This window comes from Triticum urartu, chromosome 5A, assembly GCF_056163025.1.
Source record: "Triticum urartu cultivar PI428250 chromosome 5A, HENAU_Tu73, whole genome shotgun sequence".
NCBI lineage: Eukaryota > Viridiplantae > Streptophyta > Magnoliopsida > Poales > Poaceae > Triticum > Triticum urartu.
In genome coordinates, this window is record NC_141877.1 from 506,349,780 (window position 1) to 506,373,103 (window position 23,324).

A 23,324-nucleotide genomic window follows, 5' to 3' on the forward strand; every position below is an offset into this window, starting at 1 on the left:
TATCAAGCACTACTGGGACGCGAAGCTTTCGCCCGCTTTAACGCAATACCGCATTATGCATCTCTCACGCTTAAGATGCCCGGTCCACGAGGCATCATCTCTTTGAATGGGAAGTACTAAAGTGCGCCTCCCCAAGCGGAGGACTGTGCGGCCGCTTTGACAACCCCACAGTAAAATGGCCTCACCGGCCAAAAAACTTCGAAATAGGTCATTAAAGACCACGAACGTGGATAGACGAGTTCGGGACAAAATCATCATTGATGCAGGCTTAGTGGCCATATACCCCCACTAGGGGCTCCATGCATATACAATAAAAGAGAATAAAGCTCAATCTTATATATTTTACTTCATACTTTGTTTATTTTAAACTTTTGTTCGGCACGACCAGTTTTCAACTCAGTTCCTCTCTTTTACAGATGAACGTCGTGCGGCGCCCGTCCAGGATACGGCACAACGGAGACACAGGCGCAGACGTGCAGTAGGGACCCGTCCTAAAGGATTCTTTTTAGATTAAGACCCTGCGTAAACCTTTTTTACTGTCTCTTGTTGATACACATCCCCTAGTTTTTTCTGATATAACCAAAGGAGGAGGTTGGCGTCTTGGCATGTGGCCACGTCAGAATTTTTGCACGTACCTGGACACTAGGGGCTTTTTTTAATAAAGAGTGCTGTTTCGCCCATGCTCATAAAGACCGAACACCTTAGGGAGTGTTCGGCGTCGCGAGTTTTGGCATTATATGCATCAACTCCGACTCATGTCTTTGGTCAAATGTTGGGTTTCCCGGCTCCTGAGTTCGGCTACCTTACGTTCCACTCTATCGGCTAAGGTAGCACTAGGAGAACTACTGCGATTGTGCCCCGGTTCGGCCGGGCGAGCACCTCAGTAGAGAAAGCCGAAAACTGACTGTCATGATGTAGCGTGAGACTGGTCAGCCACTCGATGACCTATCGGAATCTATCGGATTCCTCCGCTTTAACGAAGGGCCGCTTCCGGGTCAGGCACATACGTGCCCCGAACTCGGGCAAGCACAGTCGCCACCAAGGGGCTACCTAAATAGTCTCACTGTCAAGCTCCTATGGCTAAGTGAAAGTGTTAAAGCATTATAGTCCGGTTGCCTGGCCCGCTGCGCTATCACCTCCTTTGTAGGACCAAGACGTTGGGTTAAGTGTGAAAATGCGTCTTCTGCGAGCACCCCCGCACTATGTGCGTGGGGGCTGAAGCCAACGACTGCCATCTTTCAGATTTTGTATATATCTTAAAACGGCCGCACAGGAGGTGTTCCCAATACTTGAAGGCACAAGTATAAAAAGGCCACTACAGTTTATCAAAATATTACTTTATAATTACATATGCTATCATAACATAGCATCTTTCGAGCACTGCGTCTCTATTACACGAGCGCCTTCAAGGACTTCCTGAAAATAGTGCTCGGAGGGTACTCGGCTTTCGTCTGAATCTCGGGACGCAACAACGGTGGTCTCCATCTCTACCCAGTATGTCTTGACACGGGCAAGAGCCATCCTTGCGCCCTCTATGCACGCTGACCTCTTCATTGCATTAATACGCGGCACCGCGTCAAGGAATTGCTGCACCAAGCTGAAATAACTCTTCGGCTCCGATCTCCCCGGCCACAGATGACCCATGACGTACTTCATGGCGAGTCCGGACAACCTATTCAGTTCGGCCCATTGAGCCAAACGATCGTCCACTGACAGTGGACGCTCTGGATTGTGAAACTGCGACCAGAAAAGCTTTTCCACTTCGCGATCTTTCTGATCTCGAAAGTGTTCGGTCGCATCAGCAGCACTCGCTGCCAAATCCAGATAGGTATCCTCCACACTCCACATCCGGTCCAACGGAGCAAACTTCGGATCGCAAAATTTCCTTCGCAGCATAAAGGGCTTTCCAGCCGCAATCTGTTCGGCCTGATGCAGCTCCTCCTTCGCAGCTCTCATCACAGAGCGCGCGTCCTTGGCATCAGCAACGGCCTTCTCTAAGTCCGTCTGTTTCGCCTGGTCTTCTTTCTCAAGAAGCCTGCAACGGTCTGCAACACTCTTTAATTTTTCGGCCATCTCGGCCATCTCTTCCTTGCTTCGGCAATGAGCAGCCTGTTCGGCTCTCAGCTCTTCAAGGGCTCTCTTGGCAGCCGCATCACTTTCTCTGGCTTCTTCTTTAGCTCGGGCAAGTTCCGCCCTAAGACTCTCCACGGCGGCCGCACCATCTGCGTCAAGCACACACATCGTAAGACACTGGCATAAAACTCTTCTTACCTGATGCTGCCCGAGGAATTACATACCTTGAGCCCCATCAAGCCGCTTGCTGACAAGCGCGATGTCGGCATCTGCCACGTCCAGTTGCCGCTTTAGTTCGGCAAAATCATCAGTTCGGCTCGATTCCGGACACCCTGCCGCCTACATTCAAAGGCGACATCTTAGACCTGGGATTATGATCCTCCGCGTTCCGTCATTTCTTGATGACGCGCAGAGCCTCAGGGGCTACTATCTACACAAGGCGCATCTTATTCATGCGCAACTGACAAAAGTGTACACTATCTAATATACCTCAAAACCCGTCAGTAAACTTTTGACGGCCTCATGCAATCCGCTCTCTGCGGATGAGATCCTTTCAATCACCGTGCACATCAATGCACGGCGCTCCTCCGAGATAGAAGCTCACCCCAGCAGAATCTTTAGCTCCTCCGGCCGAGCACCAGACGGTGCCGGACTTGTCCCACGGCCTCTTTCGAAGGCCGAACGTGGAGAACCTCGGGGGGGCACATAGCTATCTTCCGCCCCTGCCGGATTCGGAGAAACCCTCCGCGACGACACCTCAGGGTCGCCCGCCTCGCTAGGCGGCACGGCAGGGGGAGGCGTCCCGCTCTCCATCATCTCCGGAAGGAGATCCCCCGAAGACGAGCTCTGCTGAGAAGGGCTGAGGTCCGAGCTACAAGGTAAAAATTCGGTTAATCTTCTCAGATATAAATCAAGGATTTCCTTCATCCCTCAAAACGAAAATCTTTTCTCCACTTACGGCTCGCTGGAGGGCTGATCCCCTTGAGGGCGTAGTCCGGCCGAGGAACTCCCCGGCGTCGGACCCTCTGACGAGGATTTTCTCCCCCGCTTCGAGGCCATGGTTTCCGGGTCGTGAGAGGTGGCTCTCTTCTTCCCCTTAGGAGAGGAATTGTCGGTTCCTCCCTTTGGGGCAGCCTCCTTCGAGGAGGCCATAGCTTCCTTGTCCTCCCCCTCCAAAGGCATTATCTCCAGCATCCTGACTAGCACGAGATCCGGCCTGGTCTCAGGAAGGGGAGCCAAACACCTGATCAGCTTTGCCTTGGCTATCCACTCCTATTTAAAAGGACGGCTCTTTTAGGAGCAAGTTTATGACAATTATACAGATAGAAGGTCCGGGCACAAGGTGGCTTACTTGAGTATCCGGGCGATTGCAGCTTAGACCTGCGTCCTCGGTTAAATCCGGACACATCTCTTGTGATCCGAAGAACAGTTTATACATCTCCGCGGGCGTTGCGCCCATGAAATTCTGGAGAGCTCGCGGTCCCTCTGGATTAAACTCCCACAGGCGAAGGGAGCGACGTTTGCCGGGCAATATTCGGCAAATCAGCATGACCTGCGTCACCTTGACCAGGCTGAGGCCTCCTTCCAAGAGATCCTTAATGCGGCCCTGTAACAAGGGCACGTCTTTGGGCAAACCCCAATTTAACCCTCTGTTAACCCATGACGCTAGCCGTGGTGGGGGACCCGAGCGAAAGGCAGGAAGCGCCACCCACTTGGCGCTCCGGGGAGCAGTGATATAAAACCACTCTCGTTGCAACAAGCCTAGCTCCTCTTGAAAAGAGCCCTCGGGCCATGGAGCATCAGCATTTTTGCTTATAACAGCGCCTCCGCACTCTGCGTGTCGTCCCTTGATCATCTTCGGCTCCACTTTGAAAGTCTTGAGCCACAATCCGAACTGAGGGGTAACACGGAGGAATGCTTCGCATACAACGATAAACGAGGAGATATGGAGGATGGACTCCGGAGCTAAGTCGTGAAATTCCAGCCAGTAATAAAAAAGCAGTCCCCTCACAAAGGGATCCATCAGGAAGCCCAACTCCCGAAGGAAGTGAGACACGAACACTACGCTCTCACCGTACTGGTGACTGGGGATAGCCTGCCCTTGGGCAGGCAACCTGTGCGAAATTTCGGCGGTCAAGAACTTAGCCTCTCTCAACTTTAGCACGTCCTCCTCCGTGACGGAGGAGGGCATCCATCGGCCTTGAAGGTCAGAACCGGACATTGTCGAAGGTCCGAAGTGCCTGGAATCTGGAGCCTAGGGTGTTGGAACTCGAGGCGACAGGCGAACTCGCTTGAGATTGAAAAAAAGGAGTAAGGCCCTGGTCTCTTTATAAGAGGTTGAATACCAGGAGCCCTCCCCGTAACCGTTTGGGGCTCGCCTTTAATCGAGAAAACATGCTAACGGGCACGATTGGGTTACCCACGTTCGTATTGATGAGAATCCCGTAAAAGGGGGGGTACACGATCTCTGCTTTGACAAGACGTGCCAAGGAAACTGCCTTGCAAAACACACTGAGGTGGAAAGATGAAATCGATTTGAGTAAAGGACTTGGCTGTAGTGTGATGACGCACTGCGGAATACGTCAGCAGATTTGATTTGTGTTAATAATATTCTCTCTACGGCAATATGTGGAAGCTTATTTTGCAGAGCCGGACACTACTCTTGGTGTTTACAAACTTTTATGAAGAATTCGGAGGAGGAACCCACCTTGCAATGCCGAAGACAATTTGCGCGCCGGACTCGTCCTCATTGAAGCCTGGTTCAGGGGCTACTGAGGGAGTCCTGGATTAGGGGGTGTTTGGGTAGCCGGACTATACCTTCAGCAGGACTCCTGGACTATGAAGATACAAGATTGAAGACTTCGTCCCGTGTCCGGATGGGACTTTCCTTGGCGTGGAAGGCAAGCTTGGCGATGCGGATGTTCAAGATCTCCTACCATTGTAACGGACTCTATGTAACCCTAACCCTATCCGATGTCTATATAAACCGGAGGGTTGTAGTCCGTAGGGGGGAATCAACTCCATATACAACAATCATACCATAGGATAGCTTCTAGGGTTTAGCCTCCTTGATCTCGTGGTAGATCTACTCTTGTACTACCCATATCCTCAATATTAATCAAGCAGGAGTAGGGTATTACCTCCATCAAGAGGGCCCGAACCTGGGTAAAAACATCGTGTCCCTTGTCTCCTGTTACCATCCGGCCTTGACGCACAGTTCAGGACCCCCTACCCGAGATCCGTCGGTTTTGACACCGACAGGGCGCAATATAAGAGTTGGCGCACGAGAGCAGTCTATTGGTTTCAGACCATGGGCTGCTATGACACCACCAAGGGCAAGCCTGAGGGCGATCTTAATCCAGCACAGCTGGAAGCTTTCGAGAAGATCGATACCCTCTTTAAAGGCGCTCTTCTGAGTGTTCTTGATGACTCCATTGTGGATTCATATATGTCATTTGACAACGGCAAGGACATGTGGGCTGCGCTCAAGGCCAAGTTTGGTGCCTCGGACGCCGGCAGCGAGTTGTATGTCATGGAGCAATTCTATGACTACAAGATGACTGATGAGCACCCTGTTGTACAGCAGGCGCGTGAGATACAGTTGCTCGTAAAAGAACTTGAGTACTTCAAGTGTGTGTTGCCAGACAAATTTGTTGCCGGAGGCATCATTGCCAAGCTTCCACCTTCGTGGAACAATTTTGCTACTTCCCTGAAACAAAAGAGACAGGAGTTTTCCGTTGCGGATCTCATTGGTACTCTTGATGTTGAAGAGAAGGCGAGAGCAAAGGACACACGTGCTCGAGTTGCCGAGGGAGGTTCTAGTGCCCAAATGGTACAGAAGAAGAACTCCCAGCCCAACAAGTTCAAAAACAATAAGAACAAAACTCAGGGCAAAGGAAAGTTTGATACAAAGAACAAGCCATCACATTCTACCAACTTCAAGAAGAATTCTCATAAGAAATGGAAGGGACTTTGCCATGTCTGCGGTGATCCTAATCACTGGGCTCCGAAGTGTCCTAACCGCTTTGAGGAGCGCGAACATGAGAAGAGCGGCAAGTCCGCTAATGTTGTCATTGGTGGTATTGATATGAAGGAATCAGGGTACGGTATTTTTCCTACCATCCTTTCAGTATTTCAATCCCCTGATTGGTTAATTGACACCGGTGCCAATGTACATGTTTGTGCTGATGCCTCCATGTTTTCTTCTTACCAGGCAACAGGGACTTCACCCGTGCTGATGGGGAACGGGTCACATGCCATCGTTCGAGGTGTTGGTACGGTCGATTTGAAGTTTACTTCGGGGAAGACTGTGCGTCTGAAGAACGTTCATCATGTGCCGTCCATAAATGAAAATCTCGTTAGCGGTTCCCGTTTATGTCGAGATGGTTTTAAGTTGGTTTTCAAATCCAATAAAGTTGTAATTTCTAAGTATGGACAATTTGTTGGAAAAGGCTATGAGAGCGGAGGCTTGTTCCGCCTGTCTTTGTCAGATATTTGCACTAAAGTTATTAATAATGTTTGCCACAACAATGAGTCTGATATTTGGCATTCATGACTTTGTCACATTAACTTTGGTTGCATGACGTGGCTAGCCAATATGAATTTAATTCCGAAAATCTCTACTATCAAAGGCTCTAAGTGCCAAGTATGTGTGCAAGCTAAGCAACCTCGCAAGTCCCATAAGACTGTAGAGGCAAGAGACTTGGCGCCACTAGAGCTTATACATTCTGATCTTTGTGAGATGAATGGCATGTTGACAAAAGGTGGAAAGAGATACTTCATGACATTGATTGATGACTCCACTAGATATTGTTATGTGTATCCCCTGAAATCAAAAGATGAGGCTTTAACTTTCTTCAAAAACTATAAAGCTGAGGCAGAGAACCAACTTGATCGAAAAATTAAACGGCTTAGGTCCGATCGTGGTGGAGAGTATTTTCCCAATGAATTTGATCTGTTTTGTGTGGAACATGGTATAATCCATGAGAGGATGCCTCCCTACTCACCTCAGTCAAATGGGGTAGCCGAAAGAAAGAACCGAACTCTAACTGATATAGTTAACACCATGTTAGACACATCGGGTCTTTCCAAGGAATGGTGGGGGGAGGCGCTAATGACTGCGTGTCATGTCCTAAACCGAGTTCCCACAAAGCATAAGACCATGACTCCGTTTGAGGAATGGGAAAGGAAAAGATTGAAACTCTCTTACCAACGTACTTGGGGTTGTTTGGCGAAAGTCAATATACCAATTCCCAAGAAGCGCAAGCTTGGACCAAAAACCGTGGATTGTATTCTTCGGGGCTATGCTTTTCATAGCATCGGCTATAGATTTTTGATAATAAAATCTGAGGTATCCGACATGCATGTTGGTACGATGATGGAGTCGAATGATGCAACTTTCTTTGAGGACATTTTTCCTATGAAGGATATGTCGAGTTCATCAAATCAGGAGATACCTACTCCATCTAGTGAGGAATTCACTGTAATTCCTGAACCCACCATTGTGATGGAACACGTTGAGAATCTTGTTGAGGGTGACAATAGAACTCCTGTGAGGAGTAAGAGACAGAGGACTGCAAAGTCCTTTGGTGATGATTTCATTGTGTACCTCGTGGATGACACACCCAAGACTATTTCAGAAGCCTATGCATCTCCTGATGCTGAGTACTGGAAGGAAACTGTACGTAGCGAGATGGATTCCATCTTAGCTAACGGTACCTGGGAGATCACTGACCGTCCTTATGGGTGCAGACCTGTCGGATGTAAGTGGGTGTTCAAGAAGAAGCTTAGACCTGATGGTACGATTGAAAAGTACAAGGCACGGCTTGTGGCCAAGGGTTATACCCAGAAAGAAGGTGAAGACTTCTTTGACAATTACACACCCGTGGCCAGACTGACCACAATTCAGGTGCTACTATCACTGGCTGCCTCACATGGTCTTCTCGTTCATCAAATGGACGTTAAGACAGCTCTCCTGAATGGAGAGTTGAAGGAGGAATTTTACATGGATCAGCCAGATGGTTTTGTAGTACCTGGTGAGGGAGTCCTGAATTAGGGGGTGTTCGGGTAGCCGGACTATACCTTCAGCCGGACTCCTGGACTATGAAGATACAAGATTGAAGATTTCGTCCCGTGTCCGGATGGGACTTTCCTTGGCGTGGAAGGCAAGCTTGGCGATGCGGATATTCAAGATCTCCTACCATTGTAACCGACTCTATGTAACCCTAACCCTATCCGGTGTCTATATAAACCATACCATCAATATACTCTATATACAACAATATCAACAATCATACCATAGGCTAGCTTCTAGGGTTTAGCCTCCTTGATCTCGTGGTAGATCTACTCTTGTACTACCCATATCATCAATATTAATCAAGCAGGAGTAGGGTATTACCTCCATCGAGAGGGCCCGAACCTGGGTAAAAACATCGTGTCCCTTGTCTCCTGTTACCATCCGGCCTTGACGCACAGTTTGGGACCCCCTACCCGAGATCCGCCGGTTTTGACACCGACATTGGTGCTTTCATTGAGAGTTCCTCTATGGCGTCACAATCAGGAAGGATGCCTCCTCCCGTCTTTAAAGACGGCGCCGTTGCTAAGGGAGCCTTGGCTGTCGGCCAAACCCTTCGGCTAGGTGGTTTCCTCATGACCGCATGTTCGGCTGTTGCGCCGATGGTGACCTCTCGGGTCATCAATAGCAACCTACACGTCAGCTCGGAGCTTGTCGAGCAGCTAGATCCAACGGAGCTCTCTTCTGTAAACGAGCTCTTGGATCGCATTGCCGCCCTGGGGGTCGCTACGGATTACGACCAGGTTGGGCTTAAACCCGATCTAAGAGAAATTAACTCTCCCCAAGTCACCCACCACGTTGCCGTGGTAGAGACGCAGTGCGGCGACCCTTCATCTATTTTAAGGACTAGCTACGTCCGAATTACCGACCCCTCCAAGCCGGATACCTGCGGAGGGGGAGATGTAACTCAAGACCTGAGCTTAGGATCAGGCAACGGGCCAGATTCACTGGACAACATCCAAGAATCCGAACTTCAGAGTTCGGAAACTCTTCGGCCTCCGAATCTTGGATTGGGCGAGGTTTCAGATTCAACGACACCGCCCACCCGATCATAAGCGATCTCTCCCAAATCAGGCAAAGTCCCGAGGAAACAGTACATCATTACTGGGCCAGATTCCTCCTGGTTATGAATAGGATAAAGGATTGCCGCGAGGAAGACGCAATCTCAATTTTCTGCAGTAATTGCACGGACAAGGGAATCCTTAACGCCGTAAGTCGTCGTGATATCACACGCTTCGCTGACTTGGCATCCATAGTACAAAAATACTGTGCGATGGAAAGCGCCTGGAAAACCGAAATAAATTTTTGGGATAATCCGGCCTTGAATAGTAATCCCGTCCGAACTAAGAGGGTGCATTATCACAGGACACCCGGGATAAACACCAAAAAGCCAAAACCCTCTACAGGGCATGGAACCGTACTGGAAAGATGGCTTGATGGACCCTGTACAGAGGACGCCACACCAACTCACAGCCTTAGAACATGTTGGATACTCCGGCAGGTGGCCAAAATCGGCGAACACCTCTTAATTCCGGAAGCCGTAGAAAGCCAGCCCAAGGACACCAGTACCATTCTCACAGTCTTCGAGACTTTTGCATCAAACAATGTGCGAAAAAGAACACTCCGCAGCCTCGCCGAAGTCTATCAAGTTGCAACAATAAATCCATGGAGCGACACTGCCATTACCTTCAACGCAAGTGATGAACCTATATTCCGAACAGCCCGAGTACCAGCCGCATTGGTCCTCAGTCCCATAGTGGATGGCTTTCGCCTCACCAAGGTGCTCATGGATGGAGGCAGCGGACTGAACCTCATTTATGAGGAAACCCTTCAAAAATGGAAATAGACTGGAACCGCGTCGAGCGAAGCAGCACAACCTTTAGAGGAATAATCCCCAGTCGGGAAGCGCGTTGCACAGGAAAAATCACACTAGATGTGGTGTTCGGCACGCCGGATAATTACAGGTCCGAAGAAGTCACGTTTCAGGTGGCCCCGTTTAAGAGCGGATATCACGCTTTACTAGGGCGGGAAGCATTCACAATCTTCCAAGCAATACCCCATTACGGGTACATGAAGCTTAAGATGCCCGGGCCAAATGGAATTATCACTCTAGCTAGTGATCCGGACATAGCACTCCGCGCCGAAAAGAAGACGGCCGCATTAGCCCTTGAGGCACTATCCGAAGCCTTAGCGGCCGAGGAACTGACTGCGCTGCGCTCCATGGTTAACAGGGATGATGTGATACTCGACAAGAGATCCAAATCCACATCCTTCAAGCCAGCTGACGAAATAGTCAAATTCTAGGTCCATCCAACGGACCCCAATAAAATAGCTTCCATCGAGGCACGACTGAACCCTGATGTAGACGCCGCACTGCAAGAGTTCCTACGTGAGAACTGGGACATTTTCGCCTGGCACCCTTCAGACATGCCAGGGATCCCACGCAGGCTGGCCGAACACAGCTTAAATATCCTAAAAGGATTCAAACCTGTCAAACAAGCCCTTCGGCGTTTTTCCAAACCCAAGAGACAGGCCATGGGAGAGGAGCTAGCCAAGCTATTGGAGGCTGGATTCATTAGAGACATAAAACATCCGGACTGGCTAGCAAACCTGGTGATGGTACCAAAGAAGGACAAATCCTGGCGCCTGTGTGTCAATTTTAAAGACCTTAACAAGGCTTGCCCAAAGGATCCCCTCCCCCTCCCACGTATCGATCAAATTATCGACGCCACTACAGGACACGATTTGTTGTGCTTCCTCAACGCATAGTCCGGTTACCATCAAATCAAGATGGCAGAATCAGACCAAGCTGCAACAGCATTCATCACACCATACGGCCCATTCTGCTTCAACACAATGCCCTTCGGGCTGAAAAACGCCGGTGCAACATATCAGCGCATGATCCAGACATGTCTGGCAAACCAGATCGGCAAAACAGTGGAGGCGTATGTGGATGACGTGGTCGTCAAAACAAGACATGTCGAATCCCTAGTAAACGACTTGAGGCTTACATTCGATAACCTCCGAAAATATGACATCAAGCTCAACCCAGAAAAATGCGTCTTCGGCATTCCAGCCGGAAAGCTCTTGGGCTTCATTGTATCCGGTAGAGGAATTGAAGCAAACCCAGCCAAGATCCGAGCTTTGTCATAATTGGATGTCCCAAAGGACCTTAAACAAATACAAAAATTAACCGGATGCGTGGCGGCTGTAAGCCGCTTTATCTCCCGCTTGGGAGAAAAGGCACTACCCCTCTATCGCCTCCTTCGGCGCACCGAACACTTCGAGTGGACGGATGCCGCCACGGCCGGACTTGATGAAATAAAAGCCATATTGGCAACAAACCCAGTCTTGGCCGCGCCGAACACCGGCGAACCAATGTTATTGTACATTGCAGCAACACATCAAGTTGTCAGCGCAGTGCTCGTTGTCGAGTGGGAAATGGATGGACACAAATTCCCCCTTCAAAGGCCGGTCTACTACGTATCCACTGTCCTCACTCCATGCAAATCACGGTACCCGCATTATCAAAAGATTGCATATGCGGTATTCATGGCATCCCAGAAGCTACGACACTACTTTCAAGAGTGTCCCATAACAGTAGCCTTGGAAGTACCACTCAACGATATTATCAACAACTGCGATGCAATGGGCCGGATTGCAAAATGGGCCATCGAGCTTCTCCCATTCGATATAACCTATAAGCCACGACGAGCTATTAAATCGCAAGTTTTGGCCGACTTCATCGCAGAATGGACAGAGGCCGAGCTCCCTAAAGAGTACGGCACATATTCAAACTGGCTTATGCATTTCGACGACTCCAAAATGTTGGCCGGACTGGGGGCTGGTGTCGTCCTGACGTCCCCCACAGGAAACACAGTCCAATATGTGCTCTAGATCATGTACACGGATTCCAACAATGCAGCCGAATATGAGGCCCTCCTACATGGTCTCCGGATAGCAGTATCCATGGGTATCCAGCGCCTAGAGGTACGCGGGGATTCAAACCTCGCGATATCCCAAATAAATGGAGACTTCGACGCCAAGGACCCAAAAATGGCAGCTTACCGCAACGCCGTCCTAAAAATGTCAGCTCGGTTCGAAGGGCTGGAGTTTCACCATATAGCCCGAGAAAACAATCAAGCAGCGGACGTCCTGGCACGCATCGGAGCAAAACGCGATGCAGTCCCCCCAAACATCTTTTTGGAAAGATTGTTCAAGCCATCCGTAGCATGGGAGGGGGAACCCGCAAATAACAGCCCGGACCCAGCCGCACCACTCGACGCCGAACAATCTAACATAATTGGAGGCTCTGCCAATGAAATTACACCTTCAGGCCACGTAATAATGGCGGTCATCGCCCCGTGGACAGAACCATTCCTAGCCTACCTTACGAGGCAGGAACTCCCGGAGGACCAAAACGAGGCCCGCTGCATACTGCGGCGATCTAAAGCCTATAGAATCCACGAGGGAGAGCTTTATAAGAAAAGCACTACCGGAGTCCTTCAAAGGTGCATCTCCAAAGAGGAAGGGCGGAACCTTCTGGCTAAAATTCATGCCGGACTCGGTAGTCACCACGCCGCTGCTCGGTCCCTTGTTAGCAAGGCTTTCCGTACAGGCTTTTATTGGCCGACGGCCCGGGCAGACGCTCAGGACCTAGTCCAACGATGCGTTGGTTGCCAACTTTTTGCCAACCAAAGCCATATGCCACCCACCGCACTCCAAACTATACCCATCACCTGGCCTTTTGCGGTCTGGGGGCTTGACATGGTCGGACCCCTTAAAGGTGGGACCGATAGGAAAAAATACCTACTGGTCATGGTGGATAAATTCACCAAATGGATAGAAGCCAAGCCTGTCAAAACGACCGAATCCGGACCTGTGATAGACTTTATATCCGGGGTTGTACACCGGTACGGCGTCCCCCACAGCATCATAACCGATAACGGTACAAACTTTACCGCCGACGAGGTAAAACTCTGGTGCAAAAACATGGGCATCAAGCTCGATTATGCTTCCGTCTATCACCCACAAACCAACGGCCAGGTCGAATGTGCAAATGGTCTTATCATGAGCGGCATTAAACCCAGACTGGTGTGGTCCCTCAAGGAATCTAACACGCACTGGGTAGAGGAGCTCGACTGCGTGCTATGGGGGCTGCGGACCATGCCAAATCGCACCACCGGATACACACCATTTTTTATGGTGTACGGCGCAGAGGCAGTTCTGTCCTGCGACATAATTCATGACTCACCTAGAGTGCGCATGTACGAAGAAAGAGAAGCCGAGCTCGATCGGCAGGACAACTTGGACGCCTTGGAGGAGGAGCGTGACGTGGCAAAAGCCCGTTCCGCGTTTTATCAACAGCAGGCCCGAAGATATCAAAGCAGAGAAGTACGGGCCAAAAATTTCAATGTTGGCGAACTAGTTCTACGCCTGCCGGATAAGAAAAAGGACAAACTCAAGCCCAAGTGGGAAGGTCCATTCATAATCGACCAAGTCCTGACTGGTGGGGCGTACCGCCTGCGAGATGCGTCGGATAACCGACTCGAGCCGAACCCGTGGAACGCCACCCGCCTCCGAAGATTCTATGCCTAGCGTCGGACTCTGTGTTCGTCTCCTTCCTCTGTCCATTTTTTGCATTTTTCCGTCTTACATTTCTCTCCTTCCCTTCTTTTCTTTTATAGCCCTTAAAGGCTCATCTAGTGACGCGCCACTCGCGCTCATTAAACCTGGGGGCTTCTTTAACAGAAGCTTATTCATACGGGCTTCATGCCCAACACATGCGTTAAACTTCCGCATGTACCTTTTTCTTCGCCATTATATGCATCGATATGACTTAAGTTTTGGCCAAGCTAGGTTGCCTGGCTCCTGTGCTTACCCCTACATTCCCGATTGTTCGGCTAGGTGGTAAAGGGAGCACCTCTGCGATTGTTACTGCCGGGTCAGCCGGATGTGTACCTCAGACTGGGTGAAGCCGAAAGCTAGCGTTCTTAAGGGAATATTCGGTCGGTGAAATAAAAGATGATATTTTTACTCATTTTATGCAGCCCCAGATGCTTTTTTTTCTGCGTCTCTTCACGCAGTCCGGACATGCACCTTAGGGCATGCCTCCCAGCGAAAGGAACCCTTAACGGAACTATTCTCTCTGGAAGATGTTTCTTACTAACCATGTAATATAACATAACTAGTTGGGCACTTGTCTGATAAATCACTGATGACCCCTACGCCTGGTCTCCACGCATACCCAGGTTCTTATATAACCGCTAGGGTATTCGGACACACTCCGGACCGTCAGGTCCCGAGGTTGAAGCGAAAAGGTCGGGAACGACAAACGATCTACAATCTGGCTAGAAGGCATTATACATGTCAATTCAAAATTACACAGTCATTCTGACTGATTGTATTCCTCTTCTATACCATCTAACAGGCTGTCTAATTTACAGTCCTGTTGGGAATACTTCGCGACCAACTCTACTTGGCCGTATACTAAGCTCACAGGGATGTCCTTCCCGTCAGGCCCCACTGGTCCGACCTCGGCCATGTGGTTTGGGTCAGACTTCGTAAAACAGATCTTCACCATGGCCCAGGCCTCCCTAGCGCCTTGTCGGCAGGCCGATATCTTCCACAACCGGAAGCGCCGCCGAGCTTCCTTCAGCTTCTCCGCAAGCTCTCCAAGGCCCTCGGGCACGGAGTGGGCAGGCCATAAGGCTTTGGGCAATACCCCGCATAGCCTGCCGAATTCGCTCGTGCAGTTGCAAGAGCTCGGGAAGAATGTCACCCGTAGAACCGGGCATCTCCTCTGCAGGACGACCTGTGAGCATACCTACAGACATTACTCTGTTAGTCGACTTCCTCGCCGAACTTTTTTTTCGAAGTTCGTTCAAGCACTTACTAAAAATGCCGCGTCGAAGCCGCTGATTCTCCTTCGTGGAGTCCGACAGCTGGCCGCGAACATCTTTAAGTTCGACGTCCAGCTTGGTGTTGGCATCCTGAAGATCATTCTACTCTCGCCTCACCTTTGTCAACATACTCTCACCGGCCTTTAGCCGGCATAAGAGTTGTTGCTTGTCCGGATCGAGTCCGGCACCATCTGCAATATGATTTGTCAGATGTGCACCCACACCGCACAATACTAATCTTTCGAAGTGTATCTTACCTGAGGGGGTCTTTTTGGGCTCCCCTGCTGCGGCTAGTGCGGCCTCTAGTTGGGCCTTGCACTTTTCCAACTCCTGGGACAGTACGGTATTCTTCTCTGTAAGAACCTGCATATTAAATGGTCCTTAGATCAGTTGCTCTAACTGCTTCAAGTCTCGGGGGCTACTGGCATATATATGTTTAACCAAAATTTTCTTACCCGTATGTCTTTTACATACTGCTCCGTGGCTCTGGCTAAACCATTTTGAGCGGCACGGAGGTACGCATCTCCCGAATTAAAGGCATCTAAAGCCTCTTGGGAGAAACAAGCGTCGCGTAGAACTGTCCGGCGACGCCTGTGGTTCATGGCACTCTCCACTTCAGAATTTGTGGCAGACAGCCTGTCCGCATCCTCTGTCAGAGGAGCGTCTGGTGCGCGCCTTGTGCTCGCCTCCGCTTCCTGGCCAGACGTTGGAGCCTGGTTGGTGGAGGCGCGATTGGCAACCTCTCCGGATGTAGTCCGGTGAGGTCTCTTTGTTCTGAAGATGGCACGAACGTTAATATGCCCTGACAGAATAAACACCAGGGAAAGAGAGGGTGCACTATACCTTTGCGCTAGCATCTCAGTCCGGACTGCATTCCTTTTTGTCCCACGGGGCCCTGCGGCCCCTCGTTGGCTAGCCGCCGCAGGTTCGGCCTCCTGCCTCGGAAATCTCCCCTGCAAAACACGGTTACCGTCAGAAACACCGGAATACGTGAGAGTGGAATCTCTCTCAAGGGAATGAGATTCCGGTTTCTGTCACCTAGGAGGTCGGGATTAACCCTGGGTAATCAGCCGTGATGGCTACCAAGGTATTGTCCTTGCTTAGCTGATAGAACACCCCGTCGATAAAATCCACCGATATGTCTGGATCTTCTTCGGAGTCTGGATTGAGGGACCGTTCTGGGTCCTCGGGCTGTGGAGGGCGGCTGTTTATATCCTTTACCTCCTATCGCAGTTCCTGCATTGAAGTCGTTAGACTACCTATCTAACCATGGGAGTATAAAACAAACGGGCAAGCGCAATTGTTCACTTACCTAACTTGGAGGATCGTACATACTGAATCCGGCCCGCGGGTTGACCCGGAGGAATTCCTCCTCTTCTCCCTTATACAAAGTGGACAAGATCTTTTGTAGAGCGGCAGCCGAATCCGGCCCCTTACGGCCGTAGCGGGTGGCGTCGTCCTCCCCGTTGAAATCCCACATGGGGTGGCCTCTATATTGAAGCGGCTGCACCCCCCGCATAATGCATGCGGCCATGACTCCAATCATGGTTAGCCCGGAATGAGCCAACAGTCTTATCCGGCCCATCAGGTAAAGGACGTCTCTGTCGCTTTCTCTCTGAGAGCTCCGCGGACGCTAGCTCAAGCGTTTCTTCAATGGAGCGCTGTTGAACTCAGGGAGACCGACCCGGATAGGGTCCGGTAGCGGGACGTCATCTATGTAAAACCATTCCGAAGGCTAGTCCTCGGACGCCTTCTTTGGGGTTCTGGATAGGTATCCGGTCCCGGCGATGCGCCATACTTCGGCTCCGCCCACTTGGTATATAGACCCCTCTTGAGAACGGGGCACCAGGCAGAATAACCTCTTCCACAGCGCGAAATGAGCCTCAACGCCTAAAAATAGCTCGCAAAGGGCGACGAAACCCGCAATATGCAATATGGAGGCGGGCGTGAGATTGTGCAGCTGGAGGCCGTAGAACTCCAGAAGCCCGCGGAGAAATGGATGAATTGGAAATCCCAGTCCCCTTATTAGATAGGGGACGAGGCACACCCGCTCTCCTTTAGAGGGATTGGGGGTGCTCTCTGCTTGCTCTCCACCATTATAGGTGGCGAGTCTGGCTCGGACCGGGACCATATAGGCCTGAGGGAGAAATCCCTTGGCCTGAAGCGACACTAGCTCGCTGTGCGGGATGGAGCACCTCTCCCAGTCTCCAGGTCTAGGACTGAAGGGCGAGAGGAGGAGCTGGGACGGCTGGCCATGTTGGAATGGACCTTTGCTAGAAGCGCTCTGATGATAACTCGTGGAAAGGAGGAGATGTGGTTTGGACCTAAATCCCCATCCCGTTAAATAGGCGGCTCGTTTATATGGCTAGGGGTGTGGGTGTAAAAACGCCCCGGCTTTTCGCATTCATTTGACATGTGGAAGACAGCCATTATTGGGCGTGGAAGCCGAGGAGCACTACATTACGAAAGACGGACATTATTCCTATAGGTACACAAGATTTGGAGAAGAACCCGCCTTGCAATGTCGAACAATCTACGCGCCGGACTCGTCGTCATTCAAGCCTGGTTCAGGGGCTACTGAGGGAGTCCTGGATTAGGGGTGTTCGGGTAGCCGGACTATACCTTCAGCCGGACTATGAAGATACAAGATTGAAGACTTCGTCCCGTGTCCGGATGGGACTTTCCTTGGCGTGGAAGGCAAGCTTGGCGATGCGGATATTCAAGATCTCCTACCATTGTAACCGACTCTATGTAACCCTAACCATATCCGGTGTCTATATAAACCGGAGGGTTGTAGTCCGTAGGACAGAATCAACTCCATATACAACAATCATACCATAGGCTAGCTTCTAGGGTTTAGCCTCCTTGATCTCGTGGTAGATCTACTCTTGTACTACCCATATCATCAATATTAATCAAGCAGGAGTAGGGTATTACCTCCATCGAGAGGGCCCGAACCTGGATAAAAACATCGTGTCCCTTGTCTCCTGTTACCATCCGGCCTTGACGCACAGTTCGGGACCCCCTACCCGAGATCCGCCGGTTTTGACACCGACACCTGGTCATGAAGGAAAGGTGTGCAAGATATTAAAGTATTTATATGGCCTTAAACAAGCTCCTAAGGAGTGGCATGAGAAGTTCGAAAGAACATTAACTGCTGCCGGCTTTGTAGTAAACAATGGTGACAAGTGCGTGTACTATCACTATGGTGGGGGCGAAGGAGTTATTCTTTGTCTGTATGTCGATGACATACTGATCTTTGGAACCAAACTTGATTTAATCAAGGAGGTTAAGGATTTCTTATCTCGTTGTTTTGAGATGAAGGATCTAAGAGTAGCTGATGTTATCTTAAACATCAAGCTTTTGAGAGATGAGAATGGTGGGAGCACACTGCTTCAGTCTCACTATGTGCAAAAGGTCTTGAGTCGTTTTGGGTATAGCGACTGCATGCCTTCTCCAACTCCATATGATGCTAGTGTGTTGCTTTGAAAGAACCGACGAATTGCTAGAGATCAAGTGAGGTATTCTCAGATTATTGGCTCGCTTATGTATTTGGCGAGTGCCACGAGGCCTGACATCTCTGTTGCTGTGAGCAAGCTGAGTCGGTTTGTGTCAAAACCGGGAGATGATCATTGGCATGCGCTTGAGAGAGTTATGCGCTATTTGAAAGGCACCGCGAGCTATGGGATTCACTACACTGGGTATCCAACGGTACGGGAGGGTTATAGTGACTCAAACTGGATATCTGATGCTGATGAGATTAAGGCCACAAGTGGTTATGTTTTCACACTTGGTGGTGGCGCTGTTTCCTGGAAGTCTTGCAAGCAGACCATCTTAACGAGGTCAACTATGGAAGCAGAACTCACATCATTAGACATTGCCACTATTGAAGCAGAGTGGCTTCGTGAACTCTTGATGGACTTACCTATGGTTGAAAAACCAATACCCCCTATCCTGATGAACTGTGATAATCAAACTGTAATCGTCCAAATAAATAGTTCAAAGGACAATATGAAGTCCTCAAGGCATGTGAAGAGGAGACTGAAATCTGTCAGAAAATTGAGGAACTCCGGAGTTATTACGTTGGATTATATCCAAACGTCGAAAAATTTGGCAGATCCCTTCACAAAGGGTCTATCAAATAATGTGATAGATAATGCATCGATGGAGATGGGTCATAGGCCCACCACATGAGTTGTCCATAGTGGTAACCCACTCAATGTGATCGGAGATCTCGTGAAGTACAAGTGGGAGACAAGCTGTTGGTCAGCTGGGAGGAGAGTATCCCTATATTACCTATCCCACTCCATGAAGATGCAATACTCTCCTGATCTGCATGGCAGGTTGATACTTATCTTAATGTGTTCCAAGTGGCTTATTCGGGTAAGCAGAGATGTTGTGCTGCAGAACATCTTCTGAGGAACACACCTATATGAATTTGACTGTTAACGTTGCAGTCTGTGAGAATTGGGTGTTCTCTAATAAATTCATGAAAAGGCCCTGGAGTATGACGTATACGCTCCACCCGCGGGGAAGCCTTGCGGCAGCCCAGTATCAGTCAAGAATTTGTGTGAAACTAGTCTCGCAGAAAACTTATAGTTCAAGGCATAGTCCACTATTCAAGTTGTGATCTAGTGTAGCTTAAATCTCTAAGTGGAAGTTCAACTTCACAGTCTCCACTAAGCACCGGTATATAAACAATGTTTTGGGACTAAATGATGAGATGTGCAAATGAGACTTTGTGGGGGATTGTTGGAATTTTACTAGTAGGCCTTTGGACCAAAGCCCAACTAAAATTCTGAAATTCTCTTGGCCCATTCATGCACACATGTGAGTGGAGTGAGTGAGGCTAAAGTTTAGTCCCACCCCGGAAGTTGAGAGAGAGTTGCACCTCTTTATAAGGTGAGCTCTTCTACCACTTGTATGAGCATGAGAAGAGGAGACCTACACGCGCGCTGCTCCTCCTCGCTCGCCTCACCACGCCATGCCTCGTCACAACGCGCCGCGCCGCGCCGCGGGTTGCGTGATTGAGCCGAGCCGAGCCAAGGACAGAGCTATGCACGTTGTCTATATTTTTGCTGCTCGGGAAAAATTAATGAGTCATTAATTAATAATTAACGGACGCATTAATTATTGAACCGTTTCTGATTCTTTTGGATCATGACGACTCGGACGTGGGGTTTACTCCCACGACCTACCCGGCCCGCACTATATAGTCAGGCAGACGTCTACCCTAGCCGCTGCCGCTTCGTATGGCTTCTCACCACCGTTCCAGATCATTGCGCCGCCAAGCAAGTCTTCTCCATCCCTCCTTTTGGCGTGCACCGGGAGAAGGGACAGCAGGCCTCCGGAACCCCGCCTCTCGTGATCCTGTGCGGGAGAGGGGCGATCAGGTTTTTGGCGAGCGCACTCACGTGACTGCTGGCAGCGATGACTTTGCGAACGACGACTTCTTCCCCGACCTCAGCAACCTCATCCTCGATGACATGGGCGACAACGTCAACGCCGGCGGTGCTGCTCCCGCTGCACCGTATGTGATTCTATCCTTCCTGTTCGAGATCGTGGTAGAATTCATGTTTCTAGTATGTGCGCTTGATGTGATCTGTTCATCTACTATGCTAGTTCGCATGATTAGTTTAATCTCTGCTACTGTAGTCATGATTTATCTTCTAATTATTCGGATTAAATCTTGTAGTAACTTGCTCGTATCTCCAACAGTAGATCCTCAACGTTTTTCAACAGGGATAACGAGCTACAGCTGTGCGGCACCTGCAACGGCCTGCTCTGCCTCTGCGACAACGACACCTATTCGACCGCCGTCCACATCACCCTAATCAACCCGGCGACCAAGGAGAAGCTGCCAATTCCACCGCTGCCATGCGCGGAACGGGTCAGCCACCAATGGAGGTGGGACAAGACGTACAACTTTGCGTACCACCCGACGACCGGGTGGTATAAATTGGTGCACGTCCCCAGCAGTTTCGACCAGGTCTGTGAACATGATACTCTGCGCGTGTTCACGCTAGGGCAGAAGGGGTGGCGTGTGGTGCCGGCCCCCGGCGGCAAAAGGTGCGACCTCGACGCCGGCATAGTCAGCGTCGACGGTGTGACACACTGGGTCACGGACAGTGTCGTCCTGAGGGTTGGTTCATTTGACCTCGGCAACGAGCAAGTCGCCGCGTCTACCATACCGTTGCCCTCTAAATCGGGCAGGCCCGACGACTACAACCTGGCTGAGGTGCACGGGAGGTTGGGACTCGTCATCCGCAATCCGGCAGGGATGAGGGAAGCATGGGTTTGAGAGGACGAAAGGTGGACCCACCGATACATCCTCACTTGTTCATGGCATGATATTCCACGGCCGCACTTCGCGTATGGCGACTACTTCTTGAAGACTGAGGGGCAGTTGTTGTATCGGTACCCACGAAAAGGCACATTGTCGTCATTCAACCGGAGACTGCCGTATGATGTCCTGAAAGTTAGTGACAAGGATAAGAGAATGCTAGTGGCCAAGATGAACGGCAAGAGGCGTGAATTTAACTACCGGACGTTTGCATATGTCAAGACCTCAGAGCCATTAGGTGTTTATTACACGGGCAAGTAAAGTCTAGTTAATATTTCTCCTCTGATTTCACTAGATATGTGTAACTCGAGAAACTAAATTTCAATGTAGTTTTGTCCTTTCCAAAAATCAAGAATGCAATTATTGATTTATTTTTCGCACTTTGTAGTTTGGATTGTTATAATTTCATCATTTTCGCTTATTAGGTTCATCTTAAAAGCCAACCAAGGAAGATCTAATTAAGTCCTAATAGACAACATATTAATGCAATATGTATGTCCATCTCCCTCTCCTTCAGGCTAGTCATAGTGGGAGTAACTTAGCTAGTAACATAGCGCACTTCGAGAAAATTCTGCTTATGTGGCAAGTAATTAATGAGAGATGGTAACATAATATGTTACTGTAACATAGCGCTTTCCAAAACAAGATGAGTCTACGAGATAATAAATGAAGCCATCTATGATACTACTATTATGTTATTTTGCATTATGAAGGTAGTAACTTAGACTAGTGTCATATGCATGACACTAGTATAAGTTACTCCCCACTATGACTAGCCTCATAGATCGCTTAGTAGCGATTATTATTAGTAGCAACGGCTTAATTTCTGGGGGTAAAACAAACGCAATGGCTTAATTTTTGGACGCCGTTAACTGCCACACGTGTGGTATATTCGACATGCGCCCACACACCGTGTGTGGTGTGAGCAGGAGGCAGCCCACACGGGCTGTGTGTGGGTGGACATTAGAATTGCCCACACGTGTGGGCGCGGCTACTTCGTGCCACACGCCCAATAAGTACTATTCATCTCCACCCCGCGCGTGTGGCACGAAGCAAAAATGCCCACACGTCCTGGCGCATCTACGTTAGATACCCCGCGGGATGATGATTTAGTTGCCATCCTGGTTGGCAGATGTAGTTATTCAGGATGGCAAGTTTAGTTGTAAAAGCATGTTAACTCTATCTGTTTTGATTAACTATAGTTGCCATGTCTAATTTATGGTAGTTGCCGCATGTAATCAAACCGTAGTTGTCGTGTGTGATTAACTACTTGCCACATATTGTCAAACAGTAGTTGCCATGTGTGTTTGCCTAGTTGCCACGTGTGGTCCAACCATAGTTGTCATGTATTGTTAATCACAGTTGCCATGTGTGTTTATCTGGTTGCCACATACGCGCAACTGCAGTTGCCATCTAGCAAAGAATCACAGTTTCCATGTGTATTTACCTAGTTGCCACGTTCGCGTAACTGCAGTTGCCATCCACAACGTAGGAGTGTCGTGTGGACGAAAAGTAGTTCGCCCACACGCGCATGACCTAGGTGGTGGCTGTGTGGGCAGAAACTAGTTCGCCCACACAGCACAGCTGGCAAACAGCGTGGTGCGGGAATGTGGGCAAACTCTCCAACGCCCACACACCAGCCCCATCCTACGTGGCACATTAAATCCACCTTTTCGTGTCAGGATTCGTGCAAAAGACAGCGAACGACGATCCAGGCGTGTGGGCGAGTTGGGTAACGCCCACACGTATGGGCGTTAGTGTTTCCATAATTTTTATGTCAAGGAAAGATGTCTGATTGTGTTTTTATTGTTACATAATTGGTTTACTAGTGGTGATTTAGGTCAGCTTATGTTTTTATTTGTTTGAGAATAGGTCGGTTTATGTTGAACGTAGGATTTTCCATGTGGCTAAACACTATCGGCGTTCTGGTAAC

General features: G+C 49.6%; 1 protein-coding gene across 1 annotated transcript in view; it reads left to right on the top strand.

Moving 5' to 3' along the window:
* The window catches only part of LOC147972304 (uncharacterized), a 40,916-nt gene extending 19,567 nt beyond the window's left edge, over window positions 1-21,349 (top strand). Inside the window, exon 2 of the mRNA XM_087524291.1 lies at window positions 20,791-21,349. Within this exon, the coding sequence (XP_087380417.1) occupies window positions 20,791-21,349 (559 nt within the window). The remainder of the gene's footprint in view (window positions 1-20,790) is intronic.
* The last annotated feature ends 1,975 nt before the right edge of the window (window positions 21,350-23,324 follow it).